The sequence below is a fragment of the Manis javanica genome, chromosome 8, assembly GCF_040802235.1.
Source record: "Manis javanica isolate MJ-LG chromosome 8, MJ_LKY, whole genome shotgun sequence".
Lineage (NCBI taxonomy): Eukaryota > Metazoa > Chordata > Mammalia > Pholidota > Manidae > Manis > Manis javanica.
In genome coordinates this window covers 113,653,429-113,671,490 of record NC_133163.1, presented here as the reverse complement: position 1 = coordinate 113,671,490, position 18,062 = coordinate 113,653,429, and the positions used below count along the sequence as shown (strand labels likewise).

General features: G+C 41.6%; 2 protein-coding genes and 1 pseudogene across 7 annotated transcripts in view; 2 read left to right on the top strand and 1 right to left on the bottom strand.

The window, feature by feature from the left end:
* The window catches only part of ZNF609 (zinc finger protein 609), a 299,633-nt gene that overhangs the window by 149,800 nt on the left and 131,771 nt on the right, over window positions 1-18,062 (bottom strand). The window lies entirely within an intron of this gene.
* On the top strand, window positions 856-17,690 carry LOC140843188 (transmembrane and coiled-coil domain-containing protein 5A-like). The gene is made up of 13 exons (XM_073211994.1): window positions 856-1,421; window positions 1,951-1,995; window positions 2,995-3,144; window positions 3,574-3,694; window positions 4,072-4,122; window positions 4,834-4,905; window positions 7,610-7,666; window positions 8,120-8,179; window positions 8,597-8,661; window positions 9,723-9,777; window positions 11,602-11,642; window positions 15,063-15,294; window positions 17,555-17,690. The coding sequence occupies exons 2-12, from the start codon at window positions 1,961-1,963 to the stop codon at window positions 15,259-15,261; spliced, it is 906 nt and encodes a 301-aa protein (XP_073068095.1). The 5' UTR covers window positions 856-1,421; window positions 1,951-1,960; the 3' UTR covers window positions 15,262-15,294; window positions 17,555-17,690.
* Window positions 12,036-12,148, top strand: LOC140843315 (small nucleolar RNA U13; annotated as a pseudogene).

The following is an 18,062-nucleotide window of genomic DNA, read 5'->3' as shown; positions in this document are numbered from 1 at the left end:
TTCGGCTGCGTGCTGGTCCATGCTTCTGGTGGCCATGGGCCTTGTCTGCTACTGCCCTTGGCCGTGAGGCCTGAGGATTCTGTGTTCACCTCAGCAGAACCTAAGGTTTCCTTCCCATTGATCAGGCCTCTTGACACATCTACACCACACTTCTGGGTCTGGCAATGCTCAGTGCGTTCTCTGCACCACCCTATTTAAAACTTCAATTCCTTCCCACGTAAACAGTACTCACTGAATTTCTCTCACCCCCTTCACCTATGTTTCTTCATAGCATTCTTCTTTTTTATCATACCAAATAAAATAAATGTACTCATTTATTGCGTTGTGCTACCCCTCCCGTCCTCACATGCACACCCTGTAATGTAAACTCCGTGATAGCAGGTGTTTGGGCTGTTCTGTTCACTCTGTCTCCCTCATGCTTAGAACAGTGCCTGGCATCCATAAGCGCTCTTCTGATGTTTCAGTGTGTGTCAGATGAATGAGCGGTTATGGGATCAGACTGATGCCTTAGGACCCAGGTTCCCATAGCCACACTCGGGCAGAGAGGAAGCTCAATCTGCGAGAAAAATAAAACACAGGGACTACCCCTTCATACTGCCCAGGAATCACAACCACTGAACTGACTACCACCAAACGGAAGACTCGGCCATCCATCTAGCCTTGGAACTCTGCATGAATGACCATTGTCACCCACCCCACTGTGACACGTTGCCCCACCCATCCTATGTCAGTAGCAGAGTCCTGACCCTTTGGAAGGGTCTGACACTCTACTGGTTGGTTCCAGTGGGGAAGGATTAGACTTCAGAAGCTGAGCGACTAAGGGCGAATCAGGAAGCCATTTACAGAAGGGGGACAGAGTTTACTGAAGAATTGGAGAAAAAAAGGAATCTAAGGTACAGAATGAACCAAATTATCTACTTCTGCTTGGTTTGTCTGAGTCCTATTTAATACTAAAGATCTTAAAATCTGAAGATCCTTACAGAGTCCCGGCTAGAGGTCAGAAAAATTACTTTTCAGGGCGGTCATGCACCTACACTCATGCCCATGGGGCCTTAAGGAAAGCAGCTGGGCACGGAGAAAAAAGGGACTTAAGACGAAGGGATGACCTTTATTGATTCTAATTACCTGGAGCAAAGTTTGAAAGGGCTCTTGTTCTAGAGAACCATCTCCTCATATACCCACATAGCCTTGGAACTCTGCATGAATGACCATTGTGACCCACTCCACTGTGACATGCTGCCCCACCCATCCTATGTCAATAGCAGAGTCCTGACCCTTTGGAAGGGTCTGACACTCTACTGGTTGGTTCCAGTGGGGAAGGACTAGACTTCAGAAGCTGAGCGACTAAGGTAGAATCAGGAAGCCATTTACAGAAGGGGGACAGAGTTTATTGAAGACTTGGAGATAAAAAGGGAACTAAGGTACAGAATGAACCAAATTATCTACTTCTGCTTGGTTTTTCTGAGCCCTGTTTAATACTAAAGATCTTAATATCTGATGATCCTTACAGAGTCCTGGCTAGAGGCCAGAAAGATCACTTTTCAGGGCGGTCATGCACCTACACTCATGCCCAGGGGGCCTTAAGGAAAGCAACTGGCCACGGAGCAAAAAGGGACTTAAGACGAAGGGATGACCTTTATTGATTCTAATTACCTGGAGCATAGTTTGAAAGGGTTCTTGTTCTAGAGAACCATCTCCGCATGGACACACACTGAATTTTCCAGCATTATCCCTGTATCCTCACTGTATCCTTATCTGAGTTACAGTCAGATGAGGGACAGAAGAATCAAAGGGCTGGGTTTTGTCATGGCCAAAACCTGGGGGGTTGGAGGGAGGAAATCAGTTGACTTAATTTTGTCCATATACTTAGGGACACTTGGCTAGTTACTCTGTGTTTCATAAATGGGCACATTTCCCCAATTCATCCGATCATCTCTGCTGGTATTTTAGGGAATCTACAATGGAAGAACCCGAGGAGGATCAGCTAGATCACGAGTAAGTATCACGATTATGCAAAGCCACATCCAAGGACCAAGGTGTGAAGCAGGTCTGCGCTGCATGACTTCCCTCATCTCCCCCCCCCCCACACTCCCTCCTACGCTCCTGTCTATCCAACCCCCTGCTGACAACACCCCAAGCACTCCATGTCCTCCTGAAGTGACAACTGTTATAAATCCTGCATCCAATCAGCCCTTCCAAGGAAGGACTTACTTTGCCAAAATCATTCCTCATTCCCACTCAAAACAAAAGACCTCTCCCTCACACTTTATCCCCAGTTTATAGGTTCAAAGAGAAAGCAATTAACTGACACACAACAACAAAAAAAAGTTACTGAGAGCTTCCCATTTGCCAGGTACCCTTTCTAAACCACTGAGGTATTACCATTATTACAATCAAATTTACTTCAAAAAAGATGTTTGTATTCTTGAAAGTGAATGCCTGGATCATATCTGTGTGTACTCAGTGGAGTGACTCCCGTGGTAGATTCTCAAGCTTTGTAGCAGACAATGGAGAAGTTTTGAGATGGGAGGAGGGAGGGAGAAACAGAAGCCCCATCTGCTCGTGGAGAGCTCTTGCGGCATAAGGCAGGAACCAACTCTAAGTGATGTGCCAGGTGCCTGGATGAAAATACTCAATGGAAGTGTATTTCGTGAGCAGATTTTGTGCACCATTTTCCTGAGAAACCATTCTCTCCAACACAAGAGGCTATTAAGGAAACAATCTTCTCCTGGAACCAGGGAGGAGGTGCACTATTACACTGAGCACTTTGATCAAGAAAGCCTGGGAAAATCCTCTTGCTCACGGAGTTCAGAATTACTGAAACAAACTGTAAGGGCATGATTAAGAAATACAATTTCCTATGAAAAAGGAAAGGTGTGCTCCCAGAAACAGCCAGGTTGCTGAATCACAGGTCTCCTAGATATCCCTTCTGGCCCAAAGATCCCTGACCCTGAGATAACTGGCCCTTGTTCCTTTCGTGGGCTGAATCTATAGGTCAGAGGAGTTGGAGATCTTAAGACTGACCCAGTCAAATAGGAACCTAGAAAGTCTGAACACAGACCTTGAAAGAGACCTGCAAATCACAGATGAGGCAAATCAGGAACTTCTTCTCCAAATCCACAAGAAAGAAGAAGAAATACAGAGGTGAGTGCTGGGTTTTCTTGAGGGAAGTTCCCAATCCAAGGGATGGGATAGAGGAGAAGAGACAAACCTGAATTTTCCCACTTGCTCTAGACACCTCTATCTTATGTAGCAGTTCCTTCTTCATTCTTTGGCATTTTCTGTGGCTCAAACCCGGAATTACAGCAAGTTTCAAAGAGATTCTTAAAAGACTGGATGATATTCACCTGAGCTGAAAGAACACTAGGGTGTTTGACTCAGGACTCAGGTCAAACGTTGAAGTGATTTTTTTTCCTGCCTTTGAAGTGATTATGATGGTAAGGACCCAGGAAAAATGGGCTTCCAACTTGAGAGCCATATTTACTGACCCTGAAGGAACCCTTAAAACTGATAGATGTGTTTTTCCAGTTCTGAAGCTGTCTGTTCCTCACACTATGTGCTTGTGTCATTCAGGCTGGAAAGTGAGATCACTCAGACTCAAGACCTGAAAGATGATGAGTGGGAGAAGGAGAACAGTACCACCGTGGAAAGGGAAAGAACTTTGCAAGACCGGGAAGAAGAAATCGCCAGACTTGTAAGCAAGGAGCTGGGAAGAACCATCTGATAGGTTTTATTCCTCAGCTTGTCTCTCATTAGTCATCAGATAAGCTAGTCGTCTCTTTTTTACATGCAAAGAATAGTCAAAAGTCATGGTAAAATATGTGTCAGTGGCACAGTATCTTTGGTAATATTCAATATTGGGAAGCCCTGCATGTGGGCATGTCTATCCTGGTGAGTTGGTATACACATACATATGTGGAAATCAAACCACAGGTCCTCTACCTGACAGTAGCAGTGAGGTAGAGTTACTGCAGGGAAACAGCACCTGGTGAAAAGGAGAACAATCAGCTGAATAAAGGTGGGTGGCAGCAGGGAGCTCCGCACCTATGCTCTGCTTCTTTCTCTCAACAGGAAAGGAAAAATGAGACTCTGGTGCACGGTATAAGAGACCTTCAAAAAAAGGTGGGTTGGGGCTCTAGTTTTCCCCACGTTCCCCGCAGCGGCTCCAGCTGTCAAAGACACAAGGGAGGGAAAATGATCATAGAGGATCCCACGTGTCAGAAAAGTTTGTGCTGGGGGGCGGGTTCTACCCCTGCCCCACTCTCCTGAGGCTGAGCCTCGTACCTGAATGCCATGGACTTCCCCTGCAAGCATGAGGTGAAGGCAGTGGGTGCGACATTTGGGCTATTTGGTGATCCCATGGGTTTTTCATTCTATCACAAGAAAATGGAATCCACTGACACTTTGTCGGAAGGTGAAAGGTTAATTTTATTTTCAACAGACCTTTTAAAATACTTAAATCCCAAGGGCTTCCCCTTTCCTTATCCAGGCATTCACTCTACCTCAACTGCTGCTCAAAATACAGCGGGTTTCCTATGATCGCCCTACTTTCTGACCCCCGCCTGCAGCCCTCTGTAGCCTGGAATGGCACAGGGTTCAGGGAAGTCCTCCTGCTTGTGCAGACCCTAGCTTTGGTGGCCGACACTAGTGAGAAGAAGACGGAGGTAGAATAAAGATGTTTCCAAGGGCACCAAGTATCCATTAAGGGACAATCTCCTGGCAGCTTTACCAAGGCCATGTTATTGTTTCTACACACCAAACAGTGTGCTTGTCTTCTAGAATTTTTTATTTGATGTATTTTTATTTGAAATATGTATTTATTTAAAATCATAGCTTACAAGGAAATCGCAAAAGGAAACCAAGTGTGAACAAGGCCATCTAAAGGGACCACTAGAAGACTCAAAGGTAAACGAAAAAGCAATCTTGAGTGGGTTTGGGTTACATAACCAGGAAGCAAGCTTTTAGGTGGAAACAACTATCAAAACTGGGATAAATTCTTTGTAGTTTTAGCCCATGTCAGACTTAAGCCTAGACTACTGAGTACTGAATTCTTTTCTGCCCTTGGTAAGGAATTTCACTCTGAAGCCATATATTTTGTTTCTCTTCCTTTAGGAAGAGCAGAACACAATTGCACAATGCATATATCACACTGAAGTCCCTAGTTTATATCCTGGTCCCAGCACTTAGTGAGGTATATGAAGTTGGGCAATTTAATCAGCCCCTTCCAGCCTCAGTTTGAAAAACTGAATGAAATTGTGCATTTTTAACTCTCCTTTTTTTGAAGAGTAAAACCTTGAAATGTCACATATTTAACGTGATTATTTAAAAGTCTAGCTGAGGCAAATGTATGAATTCATAGAGCAGAGCTAGGATTTGTCAAATCTACTGTGTGCTAGGTAATTTACACACTCTATCACTGACTCCCATCCAGAAAAGGATTCATTCAATTTATCACCCTAATATTTAGTGACCTCTACCTGCTGAGTGCATCATCATACATTGCTTAGCATTTCTCTAATTGTGTTCCAAAGATAAAAACCTGGGCACAACCACAATCCATCTGATCAAAGATGCAAAAAGGTGGACTTATTTTTTTATTCAGAAAGCAGGTACAATTCTTACTTGATATTTTCTGTAGAATTCCATCTTCCCCTGCCTTATTTCTCTTTAGCTTCTTAAGCTCACACTTAAGCCCATACTACGTCTGTGGAGGCCCTGCAGATATGGACACACTGAAAATAGAAATACAAAGTGAAAAATAGAGAATTCCCTATTTCCTGTCAGCCAAGTTAGTACTGATGGCCACAAAAAAAACACACACAAAACAGGAAGTCCAAAGCCACCCAAACAGCTTGCTTGGCCATGCCTGTCCAGGAAATGTATCTGGAAAGGAAGAAATGTGGAGCCTGCATGTGCTTCAGGATAAACTTGGGGCTCCGGTTAGAAAGGCTTATGAAGCCCCTTGACTAGCCTTGCCGTATAACTAAGTGCATTGGCTTCCTTCTGCTCAAAACAAGTTTTCTTGACAGCAGCCCAGCAGAGCCCATGGCAAGGCTTTAAGTCTGGTGATGCTGTGTCACCTCAGCTGAGCAGGAAGACTATAGGTAGTTCCAGGTATTGTCACAACAATGGCCATTATTTTCCCAGAAGCTATTAGCCCACCTCCAAAGAACTCTAAAGCATTACTGACCCTTTAGATTACTCCCATTTGCCTACATGCGCTGTAGAATTCTCAAGTGATTTCTCTAATTCTATGAAATCCATAGCATCTCTTGCTTCTGTTCTTACATCCTGGCAATCAGCTCATCAGTTTAATGGTAGGCCTGCTGCGCCTCTTTGTGTCTCAGACCACCGTCCTCAAGATACAGCCCTTAGCACATCTGGCTCTCTGGCCCTGGGTATAATTGACTGAAGAGGAAAGGAACTGTTAGAAGTCTTCAGATGTGAAACAATGGTACTAGATCAAAGTGGGAACAGTAGAGCTAAAAGTGGAAGGAAGGAAAAACGCAGGCTTGTCTGCTCTAACGAGGGAATATCCCCCGAGCACATCTATTCCTCGGCTACATTACCCTTCTGCAAGCCACCATCAGCCCTTGCCTGGATGCCAAATCAGCCTCTTGGTCTTCCTGCTTCTGCTCTTACCCTTAGTCTACTTTTCACACATAGAAAAGACTTATTCTTTAAAAACACAAATCAGATTATGTCCTTACTACTTCGAGTTCACACCTGGCTTCTCACTGCAATTAAAATACGGAACCAAACTCTAGAAGCCACAAGGCCCTACATAATCTCACCCAGGTCAACCTTTCCCCACCTCATCTTCTCCTTCCCAGGTGTGTCCCCATGCTCCAGCCACATAACTTCCACATACACACTAAATATGTGCTCTTTCACAGTCTTGGCTCTTGCTGCAACCCTGCATGGGGCGTATTTCTTCCAGATCTCCATTTGGCTAATATTTACCATTTAGATTTCAACCCAGTATCATCTCATCAGACAGGACTTCAGCTATGATAGCTCTCATGCCATCGCTATCACTACATTTCTCTGTTTGTATTTCTTTCATAGCATTTATCATTATCATGTTGACTTATCTGTTCATGTCCCCAACTAGAATGTCAGCTCTGAGAGGCAGAGACTCTGACTCTCAATCCTGTTCACCGCTGTACCCTTTCTACTCTCATGGCCTTCTGCCCATCACTCCAACGTAGTGACCAATATAGCATAGGATTTCATCAAATAAGGAAGGAAAAGAAGGAACAGGGAATATGGGGAGCAAAAAAGGAGTGAGCAGTAAGCATATAAAAGGAAAAAGAAGAGTGAAGTTTTTCAAGATCGATGTTTTCCCTAAGAGAAATAGCTAAGAAGGAAGGAAGCTAAGAATTGTAGTTTAAGCGTGAGTGGAGCCCTGATGAATGCTAAGGGCTTGGGAGTGTAGAAGGGCAGGTTCACCAGAAGGACGCTGCATGGTTGGACTCTCCCCCATTAAAAAGACATCTGACATCATACCTGATGCATGTCAACCACCTGTCAGGTAACCTTTGAGACAGCATTTCAGAATGGAATCCTGCTTGCACCTTGAGTTATCCATCTCCTTCCCTTTCTGTAGGTTAAGTTACAACAGCTGGAAGCTTCCTGTGCCGACCAAGAGAAGGAACTGGCCAAGGTGATGGTAGTAATTTCAGTATTACTTCTCCCAGAGGAAGGAAAAGTTGATGTTCAGTTAGACGATGCAATACATTCTGCAAATGACTGAGTTACACATAATAAGGCTCCAGATCCAGAACCATTATGGGGTTGGGGAGGGGATGAAGGAAAGGAAGATGAATGCAGTCTCCTAGGTTTCCTTCTCTTCAATAATTTTTACAGGATATGTTCCATATCTGTATCTTCAACAAATTAGTATCTATTCTTCTCCCAACTGTCCCAAAATAAAATCCCCCCCAAAATAAAGCTTATCTATCCTAAAAAAAAAAACGAGTTCATATATACAGCAAAAACATATTTAGAACAATTAGAAAACTACATTTAGGGTCTGGGATTTAGGAGGAAACAAGTATACTCTTGTTCTTAGAGAAATTTCCTGAAAGAAATTTAAGACTGAATTTTGGTTTCCCAGATAATGGAAGACTATGCACATGTGGCCCAGCTCTGCAAAGATCAGGTCTTCTGCATTAAGGTACAGTTTCTCGGTAATGGGACACAAAAGGGTTTGTAAGGTACAGACAGGATAATATGAAACCAGGCTTTTCCAAGAACACTTTCTAGGACAAGATTAACTCTTCAAAGTGGCATTACAAAGAGACTTTGGGTCCCTGACAACCCACCACCAATATCATTCCGTTACAGCCCTGGTCTCCTGACCTCTGTGCTCTTAAATTCATAATGAGCACTTTTCCTTTCATGACGCCAAATACCCAGGGACCTGCCGGGAAGGTAGGAAGTACAGCGAGTGACCAGGAGTGGTGGTGGGTGTCGGGGCTGGAGAAGGAGACCAAGCATTCATGTTACCACGTAATAACACATGCTTCTTATGATTAGAAAAAGTGTAAGGCTTCTAATTAGTAACTGCGGCTTCTTTTATTTCTCTGGGAAGAAGTACCAGGAAACTTGGAGGAAAACAGAAGAAGAAGCAGAGATGCGGCTCCTTGAGAGAGAAGTGTGAGTTTCGACAAAAAAAGGAACTCCTTGGTTTTAGTGGTAACTCCAGCTCAGCCTGGGTCAGAGCAAACATTCCTCTGACCAATTCCTACGTGGGACTGAGTGAGCCCCAACACCACATCTCTCTCCCTTCTGTTAGCGATTGTTTGACTCCCACTAAACCACACCAACATCAAAAAGGAGGTCCTTGTTCCATCCTTCTTAAAAAACCATAGAAACATATCTCCCTTCATGCTTCTATCACATGTTCAATTATTCAGGTTTATATTAAGGGCAGGAACATCTGATTTTAAAAGGGCTGGTGGTCAGGCACTCTGATGAGTAGGACATTCCTACTTTCACAGAAAAGCCCTTTAAACTAATACCACCCTCATTTCCCCAAAAACATAGAGACTAAGCCATATAAGATAGGTATGAAACTAACCTCTAGACACACGAAGGCCATCATATTACAAAACTCAAACTGTACGCTATATTAACTACTAAACTGTGACCATTAGAGGTTAGAAATGGTAAGACAAAAGCCCCTCCTTTCTGAGTTTGTCTAGAATTGAAATGGTGAGAAAACAAAGTAAAAAATCTCACTCCCATTTCTTGGCCCCTTTTTAGAAGTTACATCTTAACTTAGTCAAGAAGTACTTATATTTATTAAATATTTTAGAATCTTGGGATCGAGGTAAAGAGACCCAAACTTCATAGCGCCTCTAAACAGCCCTGGTATGCATTGCGGCCTGGGAGGGCCACAGGGTACCTGCTCTTGGAATTCTGAAGTATGGCTTCAGTGCTAAGCTCAGTTTCTAGAACAGAGCTGCCCAGTAAAACTTTGTGCCATCCAATAGTAGCCAGTTGCCACCTACTGAGTACCTGAAACATGGTAGTGTGACTGAGGAACTGATTTTTTTTTTATTTTAATTAATTTTAATGTTCACAGGTACATGTAGCCACTGACTTCCATAGTGGACAGCACAGCTTTAGAATGTAAAACTTTTTAAATAATCATTATGTAGTATGAATATTTGAGTGTACTTTATTCAACCCCTATCTCATTCATTTCCCCCTAGATCAAAAGTCTTGAGCATGAGCTCTGCAAAAAAATACAACAGCCAAAATAATAAGGTGAGTGTTCCACCCTGTGTCCTCTCACTCAGTGCCACTGCCTGTCAGAGTTTTCAAAACACTATAAGCCACGAAACATACACAAATCTTCCCATGTGCATTTTCTAAGATGAGTACTAGATGTAATTTCAAAGCATTCCAACCTAAAACCTGAAACAAAGAAAACATGTAAATGACATATCCTCGTAGAAACTAGTCTAAGACCTCAGAAGGTTCAGAATGCAAGCAAGAAGGAACATTAACTGAGGGTATAATACTCTACAGAGAAGAGGCTAATATATGACACATATACCACACCGCCCACCTCCTGCAATCACAGAACTCTTTCCAGGTGATCCCAACATGGTCCCGAATCTTTCAAAACACAAAGCACCAGGGTTATCTGTCACTATCTGATCAGAGATGCCCCATGAGTTAACATAAGAAGTCATCACTTCTTTATGACAAAGCTCCAAGACTACTCATATTTAACATCGTGATGTCACCAGCACATATGTAAAGGTCAGAAGGACATCGAATTGGATGCAGAGCATCACGGCTCTTTGCCTGTTTGGCATTTTGGGGCAGCAAGTTCACAGGACTAAAAGATAAACTTTTATTTAACTTTATTTTTGTAATGCATATTGGTTTAAGAGGCAAGGTTGACTGACATTCACCAGAAATTTTTTGGCATGAAATATATGGTCTTGATAACCTCAGAAAAAAAAGAAGTCTTCTTTTCCCAAAAAGCAAACATTAATAATACACCATTGTCCCTGGGGTCATCTAGATGTTCGGGTATATGTCACACATGCCCACAGTGACCATGACTCCAATGGTCCTGAGCAAGTTATTCTGGCCCCTCTCTTGCATATTCCACTCAGCAAAAAAATTAACTGGACCCTGAAATTAACTGGACCCCCCCTCTCTAGGACGAGGCTTAGCATACTTTCTGATATGTCCCCTCATCTACCCCCAATGGTTCATCAAAGTATTCATCTGACTACCCATCAGAGGAAAAACAGAGCGTGTTCATCAGGGTTACCAGAGTCCCATGATGGTCCCGAGCCCTGAGTCTGAGCCGTCCTTACAGAGATGCTCCCTGAGCGCTGATCAGAGGGCGCTTCACCTCATCGGACTCAAGCTATAGAACCAAATGTGTAAAACACACAGTTTCTCCTGATTCCAATTCTATGAGCCTTATTTACACAATTTTAAAATAGGATCTTAATTCCTCCATCTTTTTATCTCCCAAGGAAGTTAAAAGGAAAATGAAATAACTAAGGAAATATTTTGTAAAAGAAATGTCACAGAAATTCAGGATATATCTTCACCTTTCCATTTTTATACATTCTAAAACTTATCTCAGAATATATTTCTGTGGTGTCCATAGCTTGTTCATTCCTCTAAGGGTTGCTGGCTGAGGTGAAGGTAAGCAAAGAGTTATGAGAGCCCAGAATGTGGATTCGCAGAGGTCCAGGCTTCAGGCCCGGCCCTATCACTTACTAGCTGTATAACCTTGGGCAACAGACGTTACGTTTCTATGCCTTCCTTTACTCCTATCAGTATATATAAGGAGGTGATACAAAAGTATATAGAAATATCTAAGTGTGTGTATATATATATATATATGTGTGTGTGTGTGTGTGTGTGTGTATGTATATATAAATAATGCACATACATATATATGAATATATATGTATATACACTGTCTTTGAAAATTTCATCTGTTTATGAAAAAAATTTGTATGGTATCTAAACATAACATATAACTAATGGCTCACTGAATATTACTTGACAGTGATGAAACTGCTTATTTATCAATGTCCTTTCTTCTTCTCCCAGGACAATTCTCTCCAAAAGAAGGGAATATGGCTCTGTAAAAGGCAAGTAAATATCTTTGAGCAAACTTCCTGAACACTGGGAGATCTACTAGCCATCCTGCAGACGACAAGGAGAACCTTGTATACACATTCACACATTCTCACACACACACACACACACACACACACACACACACACACACACACACACACACACACACACACACACAGAGTCAACAAACTAGTGTCATCAGTGACCACATTTCTCAGTTCTAATGCTATGACTTCTTGCCGAAAGGCAATTACTAATCTCATTTTCCAGTATTAGCAGCCAACAGCCGAGCAGTAATCACAAATGGGAATGTTATCACCTAAAAGACATGAGGCAAATCTCACATTTCCTCCCTCTTCCCTTAACAATCAGAATTCATTTGATGTGTCTGGATCCCCAGTAGAATCAGTAGATTAGAAATGGGGTTCATAAGCATAGTGATTGGGTTTTCACCCTATTGTATGACACATGCCTCCCTCAAACCTTGTTACAATGTCAACTCTTTACCACTGAGATGAAAAATATATACATACATAGGGAGAGAACTTCTAAATGCAATATACTGCTGCCTAATAACAGATAAAAGAGAAAATGATTGTGAAAAAAAGATAAAGCACCTAACAGTATCCAGCACATCATAATTGCTCAAAAATATTTGTTAGCCTAAGAACTCAAGATTCAAACAACTGAGTGCATATTAGTTCTGAAGGAATCACTGTGACAGCAAAGATCTGTTTTCATGAAGTCCTTGCATTTTCAAGAAAAGGTCAAATTATGTTCAATATAATCTGTTTAAGAAGGCATAGAGAAACATATATTCAAAGTGGTATAAAATATGATTTAGAAAGAGTTCCATCAAAATGATTAACATAAAATTATTGGTGTTTAAAGGTAATTTCCAATGGTCTAGAATATTGGCTTAAGGGGGATATCCCTTCATACAAGGTAAATGAAGTACTACATATTTTGGTGTCCCTAAATATAGTGTTCTGGAACAACTAGTAGAATTTTTCCTAGAAATCCTACAACTGCCTTCACCTATACTTTTAACACCAGTGCCCAGCATGGATTCGCCCATGTGGACTCCCAAGGGCTGTCTGCCTTCAGTTGGTAATCTGGAGGAGAATGTACAAGTTTAGATCACCAAACTACAAACACCTTTCCTCTTGTTTTACTCGACCATTCTGTGAGGCACGGGTAGGCTGGTTGTTAACTCAAGAGATTAAAAAGTTGGTTATTCCTAAGATTTTCCCTGGGAATGTCACCCACAACCTCCTTATGAATATTGTATCCAGCTTCAAGGAGATTTGTAGGAAGGAGGAAGGAGGTTTGTAAAGGGCTTCTGATTCTAATTCTAAGATACTTGACTAGAATGGATCCTGGATCCGGGCTCTAAGATCAACTCTAGAGAAAAACTTCAGAGAACTGGTGGGGAAGGGGTTCTCTCTGACTACTGAGTGCAAGTGGTAATGAATTTGTCCTGGGGCTGGAGGCAGCCCAGAACAGCCGGATAAGGTTAATGTAGGAAGGAAACAGTGGAGGTTTGCTCGTGCAAATCATAGTAACACAACAAGGGCAAAAAAATTCATCATTTAAAGAAGAAATCAAGACCACCATAGGGAAATTTAGAGAAATGTATTAAGAAATATTAAAAGTATCATGAATGAAAGAAGAGAAATACCATGATCATGGATAGGAAGCCTTAATACCAGAAATGTATCAGTTATCTCCAGTGGAGAAATAGTCAATTCAATTCCAATCAAACTCCCCAAAAGATGTTTCATGCAATTGAATGAAATGATTCTAAAATATACTATATTTGGAGGAGTAAAGGGTCAGAGATAACCTGGAAATTTTAAAGAAAAGTAAGAGGTGGGGAATATGCCATTTCAGATATCAGAACTTACTATGAAGCTACAATAATTATGATAGTGTGCTATTGGGACCAGACTAGGAAAACTGAACAATGAAATGGAACGAAAAAAAAGCTTAGAAACAGTGCACATTTAGACCTTTGATATGTAACAATAATTATATGTCATAGGGGAAAGGAAGAATTGTTCAAAAATATGGTAGGGACAAACGTTATCCAAATAAGACAAAAAATGGTATCAGATCACTAACATTCAGCATATATAAAAAGCAAGCCCAATGTGTTAAAGACTTACATGTCCACAAAAAGAAAGAAAGGAATCTTTAAAATTCAGCATGAGTTATCTATTCCCACCTAACAAATTACCCAAAAACTTACTAGTTTCAAGTAATAAACATCCATCATCCCATAGTTTCTGTGAGTCAGGAATCTTTGAGTCATTTAGCTGGGTACTTCTAGCTCAGGGTCTGTTGTGAGGCTACAGATAAGATGTTGGCCAAAGTTACAGTAATTAGAAGGCTTGGCTGGTGCTACAGGACCTATTTCACACTGGCTTTTTTGCTGGATTTTGGCAGAGATCTCTCAGTTCCTCATCACATGGACGTCTCCACAGGGCTGGTTGTGAAGGCTCCCAATACGACAGCTGGTTTTCTCCTGAGAATAAGGAAGAAGCTGTAGTGTCTTTAGTACCTAGTCTAGGAAGTCACACACTGTCACGTCACTTCCACAATATTGTATTCTTTAGAAATGAGCCATTAAGTCCAGTCCACATCCCAATGAAGGGAAATCTCATAATGAGAGGAGTATCAAAGAATTTGTGAACATATTTTTTAAATGCTACAAACTCTCAATGAAGATACAAGTATCTTTCAGACCTTGGTATAGGGCATGGATTTTTAACACGACATAAAAAGGATTGATTCTAACTAAAGGAAAGGTTGATAAACTAGCCTTGATTAAAAATTGTTAACTTTTCAATTGTTAACTTAGAAAGTAGAGGGAAGTTACTCAAAGTACACATGGAAAAGGATTCATATCAAGAACATATAAAGAATTTTTACCATTTAGTAAGAAAAGCTCAAACAACCTAGTAGATAAATGGGCAAAAGGAACACAGAAGACCAATAAACCTATGCACAGATATTCAGCATCACTGTTCCTCAGGGAAATACAAATCAAGTCCATAATGAGAAATTACTTTACACCCATTTGATTAGTGAAACTTTAAAAATCTGACGGTAAGTGTTGGAGAGGGTGTAGACCCACAGAAATGTATACTCTGCTAGTGGGGTATAAATCAGTGTGACTACTTCACAAGATAATTTCAGATAATGATAAATACTAAAAGAAAATAAAACACAGTGATGGAAGACAGTAACTAGCAAGCCAGCACTAGGGAAGGACCACATTTACAAGGGGTTGCTGGGAACGGAGACAAGATTTAGTGGGAGACATTTGAATATCAAGAAGGAACCAGGTGTGCATTTAGGTATGACTTACTGGTCTGTTCCTGGTTGTCTAACATCTGGCTAACAGTTTCTTGGCTTTCTCTTTTCAGGATTTTTCTATTTCTCTTTTTCATCACCCTATTTTTCATCACACTGCTGGGCTACCTGTTTTTCCACATAAGCTTCATAAATCCAGATCTCCTCATCGACATACTACCCAGGATACTGAGCAGGAGCACCTTGTGGAGGCTAAGGAGCTTCCTCTCTGCGTCCCTCACACTTCGGACTGAGGACTTGTTGCCCCACTAACCCCCAAACATCCTTGGAAAAAGAAGGCAAGTGGTACGTGACTGTGTGCACTAGGAGATGGTGGAACTTGTAGAGGGAAGATGTTTTCTTCAGTTTTTCCCTTGAGGTTTGCCTACGGATTACCTTTCCTCCCATGTTGCCTTTCCAAGATCAACCTTGCCCAGTCAACAGCTCTGTCAATAGATTTCAGTGGCTATAGGATAAGCTAAATAGTATGAAATAGTAAACAAAGTAGACCATTTTCAGAATAATGTCACCGATGCTAAACAAAGTTAGAGTCCATCAATACTTCTAGTTAATCTTAAAAATGTAAGAGACTGGACCTCTGCAATGCAGATGGCTCACTACTGATAATTAGAACTCTACAGCGGCAAGTGACCTTAACTTAAACTAACTTCCAAATTACAGCAAAATTAAAAAAAAGATATTGCCTATGGAACTAAAAATATGAGGTTTCAGGCATGGCTGAATCCAGAAGTTTCACCAGTGTCCTCAGGGCTTCATCTCTCTCCCTCCTTTCCCTGAATGGGCATTGCTCCTTTAAGTGGCAATCTTCTGCCAATAACCTAAATCCTATACTACCAGATTAGCAACTTCAGCACAATCACTCTTTTCCAATAGCTACAGCAGGAAATACCAAAGAGTCTGTATTGGCTGAGGTCAATTGCCTATCCCTGTCCCATAATAGGCTGATCATGTGTCAGCAAAGTCATCCTTTAATGAAAGGCTTAAAGGCAGCTTGGACCACAGATAAATATTTCAAACAGAAGGAACCAAATGGAAAAAAAAAATTAAGCAACTTTCTTAGTCTGGTAAATTGCCAAGAATGAGTAAATTCTTTCTTCACCTCAGGCCTCAGAGAAAACAAAATCCTTTTCTCCTGGCAATTACTAGAGTAATGTGCAAATAAGCATTGTCTGACCGTACAAGTCACTGAGTTTTTACCTGGCACCCTAAATGGAAACACCCTCCACCACCTCAAAGAGCAGCACTGCTCGCGTGGCTTATTCCCACACTGAGTGGCAGAGGCCTTCTAGGGTCCTGTAGAATCTGGCAGTTTCTGCCCAGTAGGTGTGGCCTTAGTAGGTGCTTCATTAAACCAGATTTCGTTCTTGGCACAAGGGGAGGATAAGGTATGGCCAGCTCCCATGTACCACTGTCCTGCCACATGATAGAGCAAGAAATCCACTCCTCTGCCCTCATGAATTGGAGACTTAGAATTATGAAAGAAAAAGCATTCTTACACATTTTGATTTCAGATCACTGAAGGAAACAAAAAAATTTTTCCTTTCATGCATCTTTTATTGTTCATCACTATGTTTTCTCTGCTCTAGCTAAGTGAAATAATGCTGAGAAAACAGTTCAAAAGTTATTAGGAAGGACACATATCCCTAATAACATCTTGAGGTCCATAACTGCCCTTGTTGTTGGTTAAAGTAAAGGTAAACGTTGACTATATCATTCAGGGTCACACCCAGAATACAAAACTGAGAATAAGAATTCAGAGAGTGGAGAGAACCAGCAAAAACCGTTGTTCCCAGAATGTAAAGTGAGTCAGCAAAAAAACCATTTTCCTCTATGTGACATTATTCCCGTAGACGACATTCTGGCAACTTTAGATGGTTTCATTAAAAAGATGATGATGATGGAGGGGGGAGCAGGGAAGGGAGGAAGGAAGGAAGGAAAAAAGAAAGAAAGGAAACAAGGCTGATCCGACAGTGAACTGCTGTTCTCTTCTACATGACTACTTCACTGCAGCCATTGACTGTGCCTCCTTTAATTTTATAATACTGAGAAGCAGAAGTTATTCTAAAGGTCAGCCTCAATGGTTAAAATCACTGTTGTAAAAATTCCTTCTGCTAAGGAGCAAAACTAATGGAGGCTCTTCTGTATTTGCAGCGAAAAATAGAAAAAGAGCATTCACATGCAGTGTGGGATTAGAGCCTGGGAACAGATGTAGGGGAGGTCAGCTGCTGTGGCTGGGCTGTCTTGATTCTCCTGCTGAATATTTACAGTGGAGACTGGCTGCAGGTGCCAGGAGTTGGCCTCCCAGTATCTTGACCATTGCAAACAAGGAGCAGCTTGCTTTGTCTCTGAGCAGTGCACTCTTCCCTCATGATTTGACTACGGCTGAATGGCTCCCTCAGAAACAGCGGAGGGCACTGTTCCATGGCAAATGCAGGCTCTCCTCAGAAGCTGTTTCTTTACCATAGGTATATACTGTACCCCTGCAAAGTGCCAACCAGATGGGGGCACGTCTGTGGTAACAGCAAAACTGTCCCATTTTTCACAGGGTCATCGGCCAGCTCTGGGTTTGAACATCAAGAGCACAGATGATAAAGTCTCCTACCCCAGGTGCTGAGTCACTACCTACAATGATCATCTGCCTAATACCTTCAGAATATGCGTTCTAAGTGGAAGGATTTCCTCACACGGTCTCTGCCCTTATACGTATGCCCACCATGGTGCAGAATTCCACAGCTTAATAAATTCCAAAAAGAGATATCACTCCACAGTGCTATTTATGTTAAGTTTTATAAATAAATAAATTTAAGATTCATGGAGACAGAAAAAGGATGTATGTTGCTATTTGCTGTACAGAAATGGACAACGACCTAGAAAAATACAGCCTTCCAAGACTGACCAAGGAAGAAACACAAAATCTAAACAAATCAATTATCAGCAAAGAAATTGAAACAGTAATCAAAACACTACCTAAGAACAAAACCCGCGGGCCAGATGGATTTACCTCAGAATTTTATCAGACACACAGAGAAGATATAATTCCCATTCTCCTAAAA